Source organism: Artemia franciscana, chromosome 12 (assembly GCF_032884065.1).
Source record: "Artemia franciscana chromosome 12, ASM3288406v1, whole genome shotgun sequence".
NCBI lineage: Eukaryota > Metazoa > Arthropoda > Branchiopoda > Anostraca > Artemiidae > Artemia > Artemia franciscana.
Genome location: NC_088874.1, coordinates 15,061,990 through 15,075,904, shown reverse-complemented (window position 1 = coordinate 15,075,904; position 13,915 = coordinate 15,061,990). Strand labels below are relative to the sequence as shown.

General features: G+C 35.1%; 1 protein-coding gene across 1 annotated transcript in view; it reads right to left on the bottom strand.

Moving 5' to 3' along the window:
- The window catches only part of LOC136033733 (uncharacterized), a 189,509-nt gene that overhangs the window by 153,975 nt on the left and 21,619 nt on the right, over window positions 1-13,915 (bottom strand). Inside the window, exons 2-3 of the mRNA XM_065714626.1 lie at window positions 12,766-12,964; window positions 3,470-3,534 (exon numbers count right to left, since the gene is read on the bottom strand). Coding sequence (XP_065570698.1) covers window positions 3,470-3,534; window positions 12,766-12,964 — 264 coding nt within the window. The remainder of the gene's footprint in view (window positions 1-3,469; window positions 3,535-12,765; window positions 12,965-13,915) is intronic.

Here is a 13,915-nt window from a genome sequence, read left to right as displayed (position 1 = left end):
ATACGGAGCCAGGGGTTCGATTCTCGTTGCCGTAAGGCTGAGTAAGAGGTTCTTACAAAACAACCGAGAAATTGAAACGTCAGTTTGACGCCATGTGAGCCATCAAAGGCTCTGGGGGATCTTCATTCTTCAAATCCAGTCTCTTTCCTTTTTATATAAACTTATTTTTTTTCATTACCGTAAGCTTTTGCTGCCTTTTTTTATTAAGCAGTAAAATAAAAGCCATTTAATCAAGTTATATTGTTTTGCTTTCGCCAAGCTTTTATGCAAGTTATCTTCTCGTTTTATTTGTTTGATTATATTAAGGTGACATGCCAACAACTCACATTTAAAAACATTTTTTCATATTTTAATAAACAATAATTTTGTTAAATAATTTCATTAAGCTTTTTTGAAATTCACCTTCCTTTTTTTACTTGTAGTAGGCTATAATTATAAGATAATTTACGAACAAATAAATTTTCAAATGGGGATAAATCCATTTATTTACATAGTGAAAAAAAAACAGGTACAAAGTCCAGATATTTTGATGACATACAGCGACCGTCATCAGCAGTATTACTAAAATAAAATAATTTAAACTAGCATTTTTATTCACAAAAAATAAAAAAAAAACTTCTCGGGTCATTCACAAAATAATGAACTTCAGGATTAGACACAAAAGGCTTTGCCACCTTCACTGACAGTTTGTTTAACTTTTGGGCAAGATTAAAGAAGGAAATTTTCATCAAGACTTTGAATGAAATTTGTCAGTGAACTCTCTCTGAAAATAATCTAGTAAATAATCCGGAAGTTCTTTATTTTGTGAATGACCCGAAAAGTTTTTTTTTTATTTTTGTGTATAAAATGCTAGTTTCAATTATACTATACTACTGATGACGGTCGCTGTATGTGTGATCAAAATATCTGGACTTTTGCACCTGTTTTTTTTTCACTGTCTAAAAAATAGATTTACTCCCTTTTAAAATTTTATTTGTTAGTCAAAGAACGGCAATTTGGTCTAAGAAAAGAATACCTATTTTAAAGTGTTATAAGATATCATATCCGGACTTTTTTACCAGTTCTTTTTTCTCTGTCTAAATAACTGGATTTATCCCCATTTGAAAATTTATTTGTTCGTCATAGAACGCCAGTGCGGTCTAAGAAAAGAATACCTAGTTTAGGGTGTAATGTCGAAAATTGGTAATTTATGAGCTACCCTCATTCTGACTATGGTTCTGATATTAAGTAAGGGAAGTTTGACGGGTAGTCTATCAAACAATTCGTGGTAACGAACTCTAGTAAGGAGCAACCCTGCTCAATAGTAACCAAAACTCTAAAAGACGGAATTTTGATATTTATAGATACATCAAAAGAATCAGATTTTTATGTTTATTATAAATATATACGTTTTATCAAATTTATTTCTACCAATCAAAAGATACGAGCCTGAGAAAAATTGCCTTATTTTGAGAAATAGGGAAAAACACCCCCTAAACGTCATAGTATCTTAACGAAAATAACACCATCACATTCAGCGTATTAGAGAGCCCTACTATAGAAGTTTCAAGTTCCTATCTACAAAAATGTGGAATTTTGTATTTTTGTTTTGCCAGAAGACCAATCACGGGTGCGTGTTTATTTTTTTTTTTTTTTTTCTTTTCCTCAGGGGTGCAAAAAAGCTCATTCTAACAGAAATTAAAAGTTCTAGTGCCCTATTCAAGTGACCAAAAAAATTGGAGGGCACCTAGGCCTCCTCCCACACTAATTTTTTCCCACAGTCAACAGATCAAAATTTTGAGATAGCCATTTTGTTCAACATAGTTGGAAAACCTAATAACTATGTCTTAAGGGGTGAGTTACTCCCCAAAGTCCCCGGGGGAGGGGCTGCAAGTTACAAACTTTCATCACTGTTTCACTAATTTAGGAAAACAGTCTTCCTTTTCTCCTTCTGTCTCTTTTTTTTTATGTATTTGTGCTGTTGCATTGGTGATTTCTCTTTTCATGATATAGTAATTGTTATTGGAAAGGGCACAGACATTTTCAGGGGGATTTTTTCTGATTGGGGGGAGGAGATTCAAGCGGAGGGGGATACGTTGGAAGACCTTTCCATGGAGAATTTATCGGAAAGAGAATTTCCATGAAGGGGCGCAGGATTTTCTAGCATTCCTTTAAAAAAAACAATGAAAAAAAATATGAAAAAGTTATTTTCTGCTGGATGTAAGGAGCAGCATTAAAACTTAAAACGAACAGAAATTATTACGCATACGAAGAGGTTCATCTCCTCCTAAATACCTTGCTCTTTAAGTTAAAGTTTTTTTTTTGTAATTCAACTATTTATTCTACGACCTTTGTGATTCATGGGTCATTCTTAAAGAGTTGGGATAAAATTTAAGCTTTAGTGTAAAGATCAAGGTATTGACGAGGGGGCGAACCTTCTCATATACGTAATAAAAATACACGAATATAAAAGCGCGTTCCGCAAGTTAATTCGTAAGTTACGTATATATATTACTAACAAAAACGTTCGTAAAAAAAAATTAAAAGTTCTAGTTGCCTTTTTAAGTAACTAAAAAATTGTAGGGCAACTAGGCCTCCTCCCCACCCCTTTTTTCTCAAAATCGTCCTATCAAAACTGTGAGAAAACCATTTAGCCAAAACAAAATTAATATGCTAATGTTGTTTTAATTATTGATGTGCGGAGAGCCAAAATTAGAACATACATCAATTCAAAAACGTTCAGAAATAAAATAAAAAACAAGTTTATTCAAAAGAAAGTAAGGAGCGACATTAGAGCTTAAAAAGAACAGAAATTACTCCGTATATTAAAGGGGATGTTCCCTCCTCAACGCCCCGCTCTTTACGCTAAAGTTTTTTATTGTTTTAAGAAGTAGAGTTTTGAGGATGGGCCAAACTTTAGCAACAGCCCCTTTAATATACGGAGTAATTTCTTTTCGTATTATGTTTTAATGTTGCTCCTTACTTTCTGCAGAAAAAAGTTGTTTTTTTTTATTTAATTAAAATTCTCTGTACTAGGTATGTACAATAGTGAAGTGCCAGCACTGGAGATTTATATATCACCGTCAAATTTTTAATTGCCTAAAAGTAAATTTCATCATTGAACCATCTTTAGACATCAACTAAAAACTGCTGAGAAATTAACACCTCGTAAAGAAAACTTAAGGATAACTTTAATAGGAAACGCTAAGAAAATCAAAAGGTAGATAGCACACTGATAAGTTAGTGTGGAGGAAAAGGTAGTGTGTTGATAACAGGTGTATTATCTTATATTTATTTATCTATCTAAACTCATCAGGCAAATCTGTCGACTTCGCATGCTTTCATTCAAAACAGCACTTAATGAGAGACTAGCACAACTACCGCTCCCCAAACAAGAACTTATAAAGATTAAATTCGAAACGCTTATGATATGAATTGGATTTCTTAATAATTTATAAAGAAATAATAACTGAAAAAGTAGATTTCATACCTCTCTCAAGTTGATAGCCTATGTGAAAGAGCAATAATTGGTTGATCTCATTGACGAAGTAGACCCTGAAAGAGAAAACTGATCAGCAAAAGAAGGCTATTAAGTTCCTCTTGTTAGTAGCTATTGCGGCATGTACCTTAGCAACATTTACACGTTGCCTATGTCTTGTAATAATGGTTACCAGGGATAAACGTTTAAAGCAAATTGTTTCAATTAAACATTGGCTTAATATATCTTTTTGTGTGTAATTGGGGGGGGGGGGGGTTGGCGAAGGACAATCTGAGTAGCTCCTTCAAAAATTATTTCGATTGCTTTAATAATCAATGGTAAACAATTGAAATTACTTAAATAGCCACGGTCACGGGGAGGATATGCGGTGGGTTATTTCAGAAAGGTGTAACTGTATGGCACTTGAAGAAATAGGAAAATACTTGCGGTGGCTTAGGAAACAAATAGGTCCATATTTGTGTCTGAAATCTAGAGAAAGTGAGGATCTAAACCATTTTGTGCATAATTATAGGGAGTTTAAGGATTTGAGGGATGAAATTTCAGAATAGAGGCAAAGGGGAAACGATTGGAATTTTGAAGAGTAAAAGCCAACTAGATATTAGGAATATGAGTAAGCAAGTCCGTGTGTTAATACACATCAGACTATTTCTGTGAGCGATGAACCAGCAGGGTAAGGGAGGATGAGGAGTGTGAAAAGATAAGCACATGTATGATGGGGTTGAGTTATTTGTTTTGCAAAAAAAATTTCATACTTCCATTTTGTTGTCATTCTTGAAAGCCAGGGCTCCTGTGACTCTAAAATTGTATCATGTCGCAATCTTAAAGAAAATGATCGCTGAGTTACAATCTCATAGTCAAATTACAAAAAAAAATAATTCTTCACAGTTTTCTTAACGATGTTTCCATCTCTTTAACCCGTCAATATAGTACTTGACGTTTTCCCCAAAAAACAGTTTTTCACGAAGGTGATTGCCGCCTAATTTGACAAATATACTTGTCCTCCGAGCACAATTTTAGCTGAAAGAACTGGAAAACGTCGTTTGGGGTTAGATTTTGTGAGTAAGGTGGATGGTCAAGCAGTCTAAAGCATAATTCGGGGATTTTCGCAATTGCAACCGTTGAGATGGGAGATAGCGTGCTATCTTGGTGAACAGAACTTCCTTTTTCTATAAATATGTCCATTTCTATGTAATTTCTGCCATCAGCTTGTCAGGTAATGATGTCTAGTACTTTTATAATTGTTTCTATAACAATCGCTGTAACTTTCCCAGCGGAAAAAAAACCCTCCCTGCGTTTTTTGAGCTGACGTGCTCTTTGCAGTCTTTTTCACTTTATTTTTGTTGCAGATGTATATTTATTTTCAAAGTTATTTTAACAGTAGTTTGACATGAATTGGTATGGATTAACACGTTCTACAGCTTTAAGTTAAGCTGGGGGGTGTTATAAGAATTTTCTGACCGAGGGGGATTGAAATCTAAAACTCAGTCAAAGAAACGGAAATAGTAAAAGCTCTCAGAAACATCTCTTAATTTGGGCTAAATTTACCTCTCACGAGATTATGCGAAATACGAAGAACAATATTATTCAACTGTGCGCTTGTCAACCAGGAAAGCATAGTCTTATCTCAAAGAAACGATACATTTTCATCAAAACTTCGGGAGGTGATAAAATAATTTTTTAAGGGGGAGGGTTGAAATCTAACGTTCAGTCAACGAAACAAGGGGGGGGGGATTTTGTGGGCGTTGGCCGTAGTTGCACTTATTAAAACAGCCCTGTTGAGTTCTTTTAAATGGTACATGAGTTATTTAATTAACCAAAATCTTCGCTTTTTTAATGAGCATCAACTAAAGAATAAACCACACGGAATCAGTGAAAAGAATCTCTCAAACCCGGTAAAGCTCTTTTAAAAGATACAAGAAGTACTTATTTAATTAAAATATATGCTTTTTAATGAGCGTTAGGTAAAGACGTTGATGTTTGAACATCGAAGAAAACATGCAATCAACGTTTTGAAACTGTGGTTTTGGTCATTCAAGATTGTCTCCAATATATGTGTAAAATTCTGTGTAGTGAGGAGGAGAAGAAAGACTTTTGATTGCATATGAATCAATTTTAGATTGCATATCTCGAAAGACTTTTGCGAAAGACTTTTGATTGCATATCTCAATTTTATTCCTTCTCTCATAGCACATTCAAGTTCCAATAGAGTAAAAGACTATTACTAGAAAATGCGATAAGAACAGCCCCAAATATTATCCGATAGCCCCCTCTAAAGCATTACTTAACAAGCAGGTGTACTTCAAATGTAAGCAATTTCTAGTAACGGATTTTCCCCCTGCATGTCAATTATTGCAGCTATATGGCAACAGTCAATCCATTTAATCATTCTATTAAGAGGGAGAGGGGGGTTTTATTGCGTAAAATAGGTTATAACGTAGAAAATATTCGCCGAATCAAAACATTAGAAAGGATTTTATAGTCTAACCGTCTAGCACACCATTCCGTTGAGGGGAAATCTCTTTGATCCCTAAAGAGAACAAAAATTTTCGAAGAAAAAAAAGCTTTGAAAGAAAAAAAACGTGAAAGAAAATGAAATCCTAAAGAAAATTGAAATGCTGAAAAAAAATATTTTAAAAAAGTATGTAACACCCGTGTGCATTGTCATTATGTAACATACAACGCGTGCGCCATCACTATGTAACATCCCACGTGTGCTACCATTCCGTAACACCAAAGTGTGCACCGTCATTATATAACATCCCTCTGTGCACTGTCACTACGTTATTCCCAATAAATCTACCAAGCCAAGTGAGATTACCGCACCCTTAACATAAGTAAGCGTTCCCTATTACGTAACAGACACATGCATCTATTAGAGAACCTTCCCTATTACGTAATATGCACCTGCTGCCTGGCGTCGGAATGGTGGGACATGGGTGTCATGGGAATGGTGGGATATGTGTGTCGTTGAATGATGGGATATGGGTGTCGTGGAATGTTGGGATATGGGTGGTGTTAAAAGCAGGGATATGGGTTTTGTTAAAAGCATTATGCTGTCACTACTAACGGTGGAGCCTGCGCACAAAGTTGGGAATCCTGCCTTTATATGCTTAATTTTGAAATAGTATAGGGATCGACCATAATCTCAAAAGCTAAAACTTTAGCGTACAGAAGGGGAGGTTTTGGTGTGGTAGCTCTCGTCGTATAAAGGATAGCCCAAGTTCGTTTTTATGTTTAACTTGCTCTTTACCTTCGATTTTCTCTATTTTACTATCGAATGAAAATATTCTACCAGCCACTTAGTTGTATTGCGAGAGCAACACTTTGTTTTGTGGTGTGTTTTTTTACTAGGACCCTGATTTCAGCTTATTCCTAGAAAGTGGTAAGGGTGTAACCTCTGCAGTTTTTATGGAAACTGTGGACTTAGGCCAGATTGATGAATATGACATTGCATTTTGGAAAGCTTCGTAGAACTCTTGCCTAGGGCCAAAAAGGATGGTTTTTGCTTTTCCTTGAGCCAGAGCCTATAGTGTGTGAAGCGAAATGGAGTTTTATAGCCTATGTCAGAGAGAACTATCTGAAGTTATGCAGTCAAGTTTTCGTTTCATCAAATCATGTTTCTGCTTTCGAGTGGGAAGCTCAGTCCTAGCAGGCCAGCAGGCAGGCATCAGTTTCAAATTGAAAATGGACTAATATCTATAAGTGTTAAATATATGCGGCAGTTACCCGGCCCCACAGCCAATATATCTTCTTTAAGTGATAAATAGAAAAATTTACAGAAACAAAAAGTGGTATTTTACCACGGGTCCAAAAAAGCTGCCATCTATTGTTTCTACCCATTTCTGTTCGTGGTTTCAGCCGAGTTTATCATTCAATTTTTCGCACTTGGAATTGCAGTAGAGAAATAGTATCAGATGTGCCTCTTATAATTTAAAAGTTCTCTCATTGCTAAAGAAATTAGAGTTTATCATTTGCTCCTTTCTCAGTGATGACGTTAGAAACTTGACCTACGGCAAAAAAAAGTCAACTTTTTTCTAAGACAGATATATTTTTTTTCGACGGCAGTCGATAGCTCTTGATGAGCTGATGGTAGCTGATGAGCTTGATGTTAAGACCAGTTTAATGGCAGTGGTAAGACATGTAGGGGATTTCTTATTTTAATATTCTTACAGATTAACAACTTCAGCGTTTAATCGAAGCGAGGAAACAAAACCAAAGTGTTGCTTCGCAACACTTTGCTCTGCGAAGTCGAGCAAACGTTGCCGAAACACCTCACGTTGCCCATGCAACGTAGATCTTGTTTTTAGTGTTGTTATTATTTTCAAATAAATTCTTCTTACAAAGAAATTAAGGGTGAATACAAAGGAGAACCTTCAATCATACGAATTGAAAATTTTTAAAGATTTTTGTTTTTTTATAGGACTTAAACCATCGCGTCCCCGTATCCTGTGAGCAGCATAGGGTATTTTACTCCCACTTTTCTCTTATATAACACCAATATAAGATGATAACATTAATAAAATACAAGAACATAGACGATTATTTAACCACCATTTTATTACAAAATTCTTATTCTGGTATATTCTCCGTAACTACTCGTTTGTTTAAATAAGGGGCGTTTTGAGCTAATTTTTTCAAAAACAGTTAATAAGTGACTTCTATTAAAAAGAGTACCTGTAAGTTTTAACTTCAAACCCCAAGCTGTTCTGGAGAGATATTACAAATATGCTATTTCTATTACCTGCATACACATATTGTCTTTAGATTTACCACTACCCCCTTCCCGGAAGTCAAAAGTTCTGACCCACTTACCCCTCCTCCATGACTCAGAGAAAGTTTCAACTCGATACCAAAGTGTTTTTAGAGACAAATCCTACGTTTAAACGATTAGAAACTTGCATAATTTACGCTATGGCCCCAGAGGCCGTGGGACTTCATGCCATCCCTGAAGACAATTTTTTTAAACCATTTGACTATTTTGAACAAAATCACAAATGTTTGATCAGATGTATTAGGGAGCTGCAGGAAGAAGTCATTCTAATCGGATTCCAACAACTTAAAAACAATTTTTCTAGATAAAATGAAAATATAAATATTTTGATCATATGCCTAGGAGACTGTGACGAAAGCGGTACCGAAAAAAGGGCACGGCAGGAGATGGTTACCCTCCATAGCTTTCAACTCTTAAAAAGGCACTAGAACTTTCAATTTGCCGTTTATACTACTACTACTACTAATAATAATAATAACTCACTGCAGCACCAAGCCGCCTGAGGCCAACACAGCTACGCACGCTCCTCCTCCAACCTAATCTATTTAAAGCCTCCCTCTTTACACCCTCCCAGGAAGTACCCATTTCCTTTAAATCTTTATTTATGACATCCTCCCAACCCAGACAAGGACGACTTGCTTTCCGTGTAGCCCCAAACGGTTGGCCAAAAAGGACACTCTTCGGTAATCTGTCATCCTTCATCCGTAGAACGTGGCCTAGCCATCTCAACCTTTCTTTCATTATAGCTCCAGAAAGCGGGATTGAACCACACTTTTCGTACAGCCTACTGTTTGAAATACGGTCAGTCAGCCAGGTACCAGAACAATCCGTAGGCAATTTCTCTGGAAAACATCTAGTAAATTTTCATCTGCTTTTCGGAGTGCCCATAATTCAGAGCCATATTTGACCACTGTCATCACTGTAGCTTCAAATATTCTAATCTTGGTTTATAGACTTATCTTTCTATTCTTCCAAACTTTTTTTAACTGTGAAAAAACACACTGAGCCTTAGCTATTCTACTTTTACCATCTTCACTGCTCTCACCATCTTTACTAATAATACTACCAAGGTAACTGAAGCTCCCAACCTGATCAATCTTTTCGTTACCTAATGTCACCTGTTCATCTTCACTTATTCCTAGCCTTAGTGACTTAGTCTTCTTAACATTAATTTTCAAGCCTATTTTAGCACCCTGAACTCGCAAAACCTCTAAAAATTCCTTCATTTTGCTCACATTTTCATCTAATATGCTTAAATCATCAGCATAATCTAAGTCCAGGAGCGTTCTTCCTCCCCATTTGATTCCACGGTCTCCAATGGCCTTTCCTGTGCTCCTTAAGACGAAGACCATCAAAATGATCCATATAAAGGGGGATAGAACACAACCCTGCTTAACTCCTGATTTAATACAAAACCAGTTGCTAACCTCATTTCCTACCTTAACCGCAGCAGTATTATTCTCGTAAATAGCGCAAATCACTCTAATGTATTTTTCTGGTATACCATATAAGGATAAGACATTTGCCGATTCAGTCACCCATTTCCGTTCCCAGGATGCTGCAGTATGGAATTTTGATAACCTGGATGTCCATGGTGTCTTTTGATTTAGCTCTAGTCATTCCGCCAAGTCATAATTTACTTTCTCTCTCCTCCTTTCGCCATTCTCTGAAAATTTTTATTTAATACACTGAACTGTTCCTAAGATGATTGCAGATACGCAGCATGTAGTGTCTTTTGATTTATGTCAATTTTAATTAAAACCAATAATAACTAACATACATCAAATATAAGTCTCAAACGAGCATATAAAACTTTTTGTAAGGATTGGAGACAAAAATTGCTTAGCCCCTTTCCCTCCACCCAGTAATCAATTTGAGTATTCTTTGTTCCCTTCCCCTTCCTTTCTCCAACAGTGCCTGGAATTTTGACTCAATCCCCCAAAAACCCACCCACCAAGATATTGCAGCCACAGTCTTTCGATGGCTACACATTGTGCCTTTCGATCTACATGTAGCCGTCCCTAACTCAAAATATAAAATCCACTTGACTCTTCTCTCTAAAAATCCCTCGAAGTTTCAGTACATCCCTTAAGCCATCCCCAAGATATTTCAAAAAATCTAAAAATTAGGTGCATATAGTGTTTTTTGATTTGCTCGGGTGTGAGTGTTATATCTAGAGCGTACTTTTAGAAAACTCTTGGAATCATGGTACAGGTAAAGATCCATAATGCCTGCTCGAAATAAAACTAATCAGGAACAAACGGAGTTTTGCCCATTTCCAGGAGCCTTACCCCCTCCTAATCAACATAAAATTTTCTTATCCCAGAGGATGATCTCTGAAATTTTTTAGCTAAAGTTTAAAAATTCAGGATATAACATGCCCCCTTTTATATACTAAAACCTGTGTGTAAACAAGGGCAAAATTGCATAATTTACGGCCCTTACCCTAGGGCCTGTAAGGTCGAGTCATCTCAGATGTATGTTTGAGGGGTCTTTCAATAATTTATAAAAGTAACAATCTAAAAATTTTGGTCGATTGTCTTAGGGAGGGGGAGTTTGTGGACGAGCAGATAGTAATAAAAGGTCTGAAAAAGATGCAATTTATCATTTTATTCCATGGAATGCACGGTATCAAACAAATTAAAAAAAAACAATTAACCGAAAAATTAATAGAAAACACATAAAAAATATAATACACAGACAGCCTAAGCGAAGTCTCCAATCTTGACTAACAAGGAATTTTTTGCATAGGACACAGTGGCGTGTCTCCTTTTTTATTCTTGCTTCTTTATTTCTGTCGTCCCTATTGTGGAACTGAAACATTGTAGAGAGATGTTTGAAGGTTCATTTGAAAAAAAATTTGCTATATCTAGTTCCTTTTGAAATTAATATCGGAAGTTAATATTGGAATAAAATACATTTTTTTCTGACGTAAGAAGTTGCTCATGTAAAGAGCCTGAAGAATCTAGATGGATCTGTTTCCACGTTGGCAAACAAAAAATCCGCACACATTTAAGTAGCACTAACATAACGAGGTAATTTATGAAGTGAAAATAGAGTATTTAAGATGACATAGACCATTAAAATAAGAAATGAGCTAAATTTTTTGACATCATTCGAGCCACGACTGAACCAGCAGCAGATTGCTTCTGAGACAAACAAACCTCAAAGGATAGCAAAAATAAGAATCATCACGCAAACGCTCAATACATATAAGGCCAAGGAAATGAAATTATATTACAAAAAAGATCATTATCACACAATGTAACTGACAGGATAAAATCGTAATAAGAACGCTAGCGCTGCAGATATCATAATAATAAAAACAATAATTATCAAACTTGATAACTTTGATGCTTTGATGCTATGACAGCAGTTAATTAACAACTTAAAGCTGTCAATATAAGATACATTCTATTAGCAATTTGGAAATTACTGTCATGACACTTTTTGTACCGACAAGGAAAACGATGACACTTCGTCCAATAAAAGGAAAAAAAAATGAAACATTAGCAGGGGCCAAAATAAAACCAAAGACACATTGTCTGATGACAGAAATAAACAATTAAACATTTGTTTAGTGACAAAAAAATATCGACAGAAAAAAGATAACAACAAAAGCAAAGGCAAAATATTTAATGATAAAATATTATATAACCACTTAAGACTGACTTATTTAAGAAACAGACAATCTAAATTGTATCTTAGTCTATGTAAAGCAATTGCATAAAGAATTTTTTTTATTTGTTTTATATTATTCCTGATTGAAACTTTAGACACTTTAAGATGGAGAAAAACAATAAAGAATTGATTGATTTACATTGTTCTAAGGATAGACAATAGAAACAACCTATTAGCAGATATTTACGAAGTGCATCAAAGCCCTGACCTCCTTCCTAAAAAATCAACGATCTTATTCCGTATACTAAAAAACTTTGGACAATACACCCTTTATCAGCTATTTGATAAGGATTCTTGAACTATGTTTTTCTCCTCCACCATAAAAAGATCCTCTATTTGCAACGTCCAACTAGTCCTCTAAATTACCTTTTTGGAATAACAGATAGGGCTCTTGGTTTAAATTCGAAAAATCGTCTTCCGACAGAGAAATAATACTTGAAGAATGAGTAAAATCCCCTGTATTTCCAAAGAAAATCACAGAAAATAATACTCGTACAATTCAAAAGCTTTTCTCTCTCTTTTTTTGTGGAATCTTCTTTATATTTAATCGACTTGGGAATAATGTAAGCTCTATCTTCACAATCTAAAACCTGAAGTCCATGTTGACATTTCAGAATGAGAAATCAAATCAAATCAATCAATCAAACGAAAAAAAAAATTCCTGGTATAATGGGACCTCTCCATTCTCAAAACTTTTTGTATCTAGTAGTCTTCAAAAATGGGAAAAGATAACTATGTTCAATGGCTAATTTCACAAAAAAAGCCCCAAGGAATTTGTTAAATAGACAACCTTTTCCCATAAAGCTTGGAGAGATATCGTTTTAAGAAAACATACCGAAACTGGACCATCTCATCACATTCTTCTGTTCCCCAGGACCATAATAGTTGTTCCTTGTAATTGTCTCCTATTGGAAAGATCACCTGGGATCCATTCCAAGGAAGGCAACTGTTGCTTAGCGGTGGAAATTTGAATGTTCCACAGTCTGACACTATAAGGAAATGAGATCCAAAGTCTCTGGAAAGCTTAATATTCACTGAAATAAAAGATTAAATATCATTGAAACTCATCATAAACTAAATAGATACAATATAAATAATTTTCATCCGAAGCAGAGGGGAGCCCAAAGGAAAAACCCTTTATATAAAACTTTTATTATTCCAAGAAACAACTAAAAGAGACTCAAAATATTCAAACCATGCAATGCTTTGATGTTTTTCCTTAAGCACACTAGTTAATTCTAATTTTCGATATAGTTTTCGGAATTACTATCCTTGAAAGAAATTTGAATATTTTTAGAAAAAAAGGGATAACTCCTCAAAAAACAATGAGATATTCATGAAAATAACACCGTCAAATTAAATATAGAACTCTGGAATAAAAGTTTGAAAAAACTGCCTTCGAACATAAGAATTTTCGTGTTTCTCAGGTAGTTCGTGGGAACAGACTCTAGGTAAAGAGGGAGCCGTGTCGTTAGTAACCAAACTCCAAAAAAAGAGATTTCAATAAAAAAAATACATGCATAAAAAAATCTTGTTTTATTAGGATGAATTTTTTTTTTGAAAATCCGAAAGGATGTAACAAGCCATATTAAAACCTAAAATAATTAAAAACCAAATCATAATTCAAATTTAAACCAAACAGGAAATTTTGACTGACTTTCGGGCATCACGAACCGATAGGGGTTGACCTCATTACGACACTAATCAATGCCTTGTCAGTCAGATTGGAGAGACAAAATTTAAGGTCCCAGTTTGGGGCGTCCCTGGTCTTTTAGTCTTTTGGTCTGGAATGATCATTAAAATATAAAGCAACTAAACAAGTATCTGAATAGCCGAGTCAAATTTAACTGAGCCCAACATCATTGGAAAAAAATGACCTATTTTCAGTACACAAAGTTCCCTTGAACCCAATAGCTTACGGATCTTTAAAAAAAAAGTGATATCGGTTCGCCTTCTTATGCACCAATATTCAGGAAACAAACATA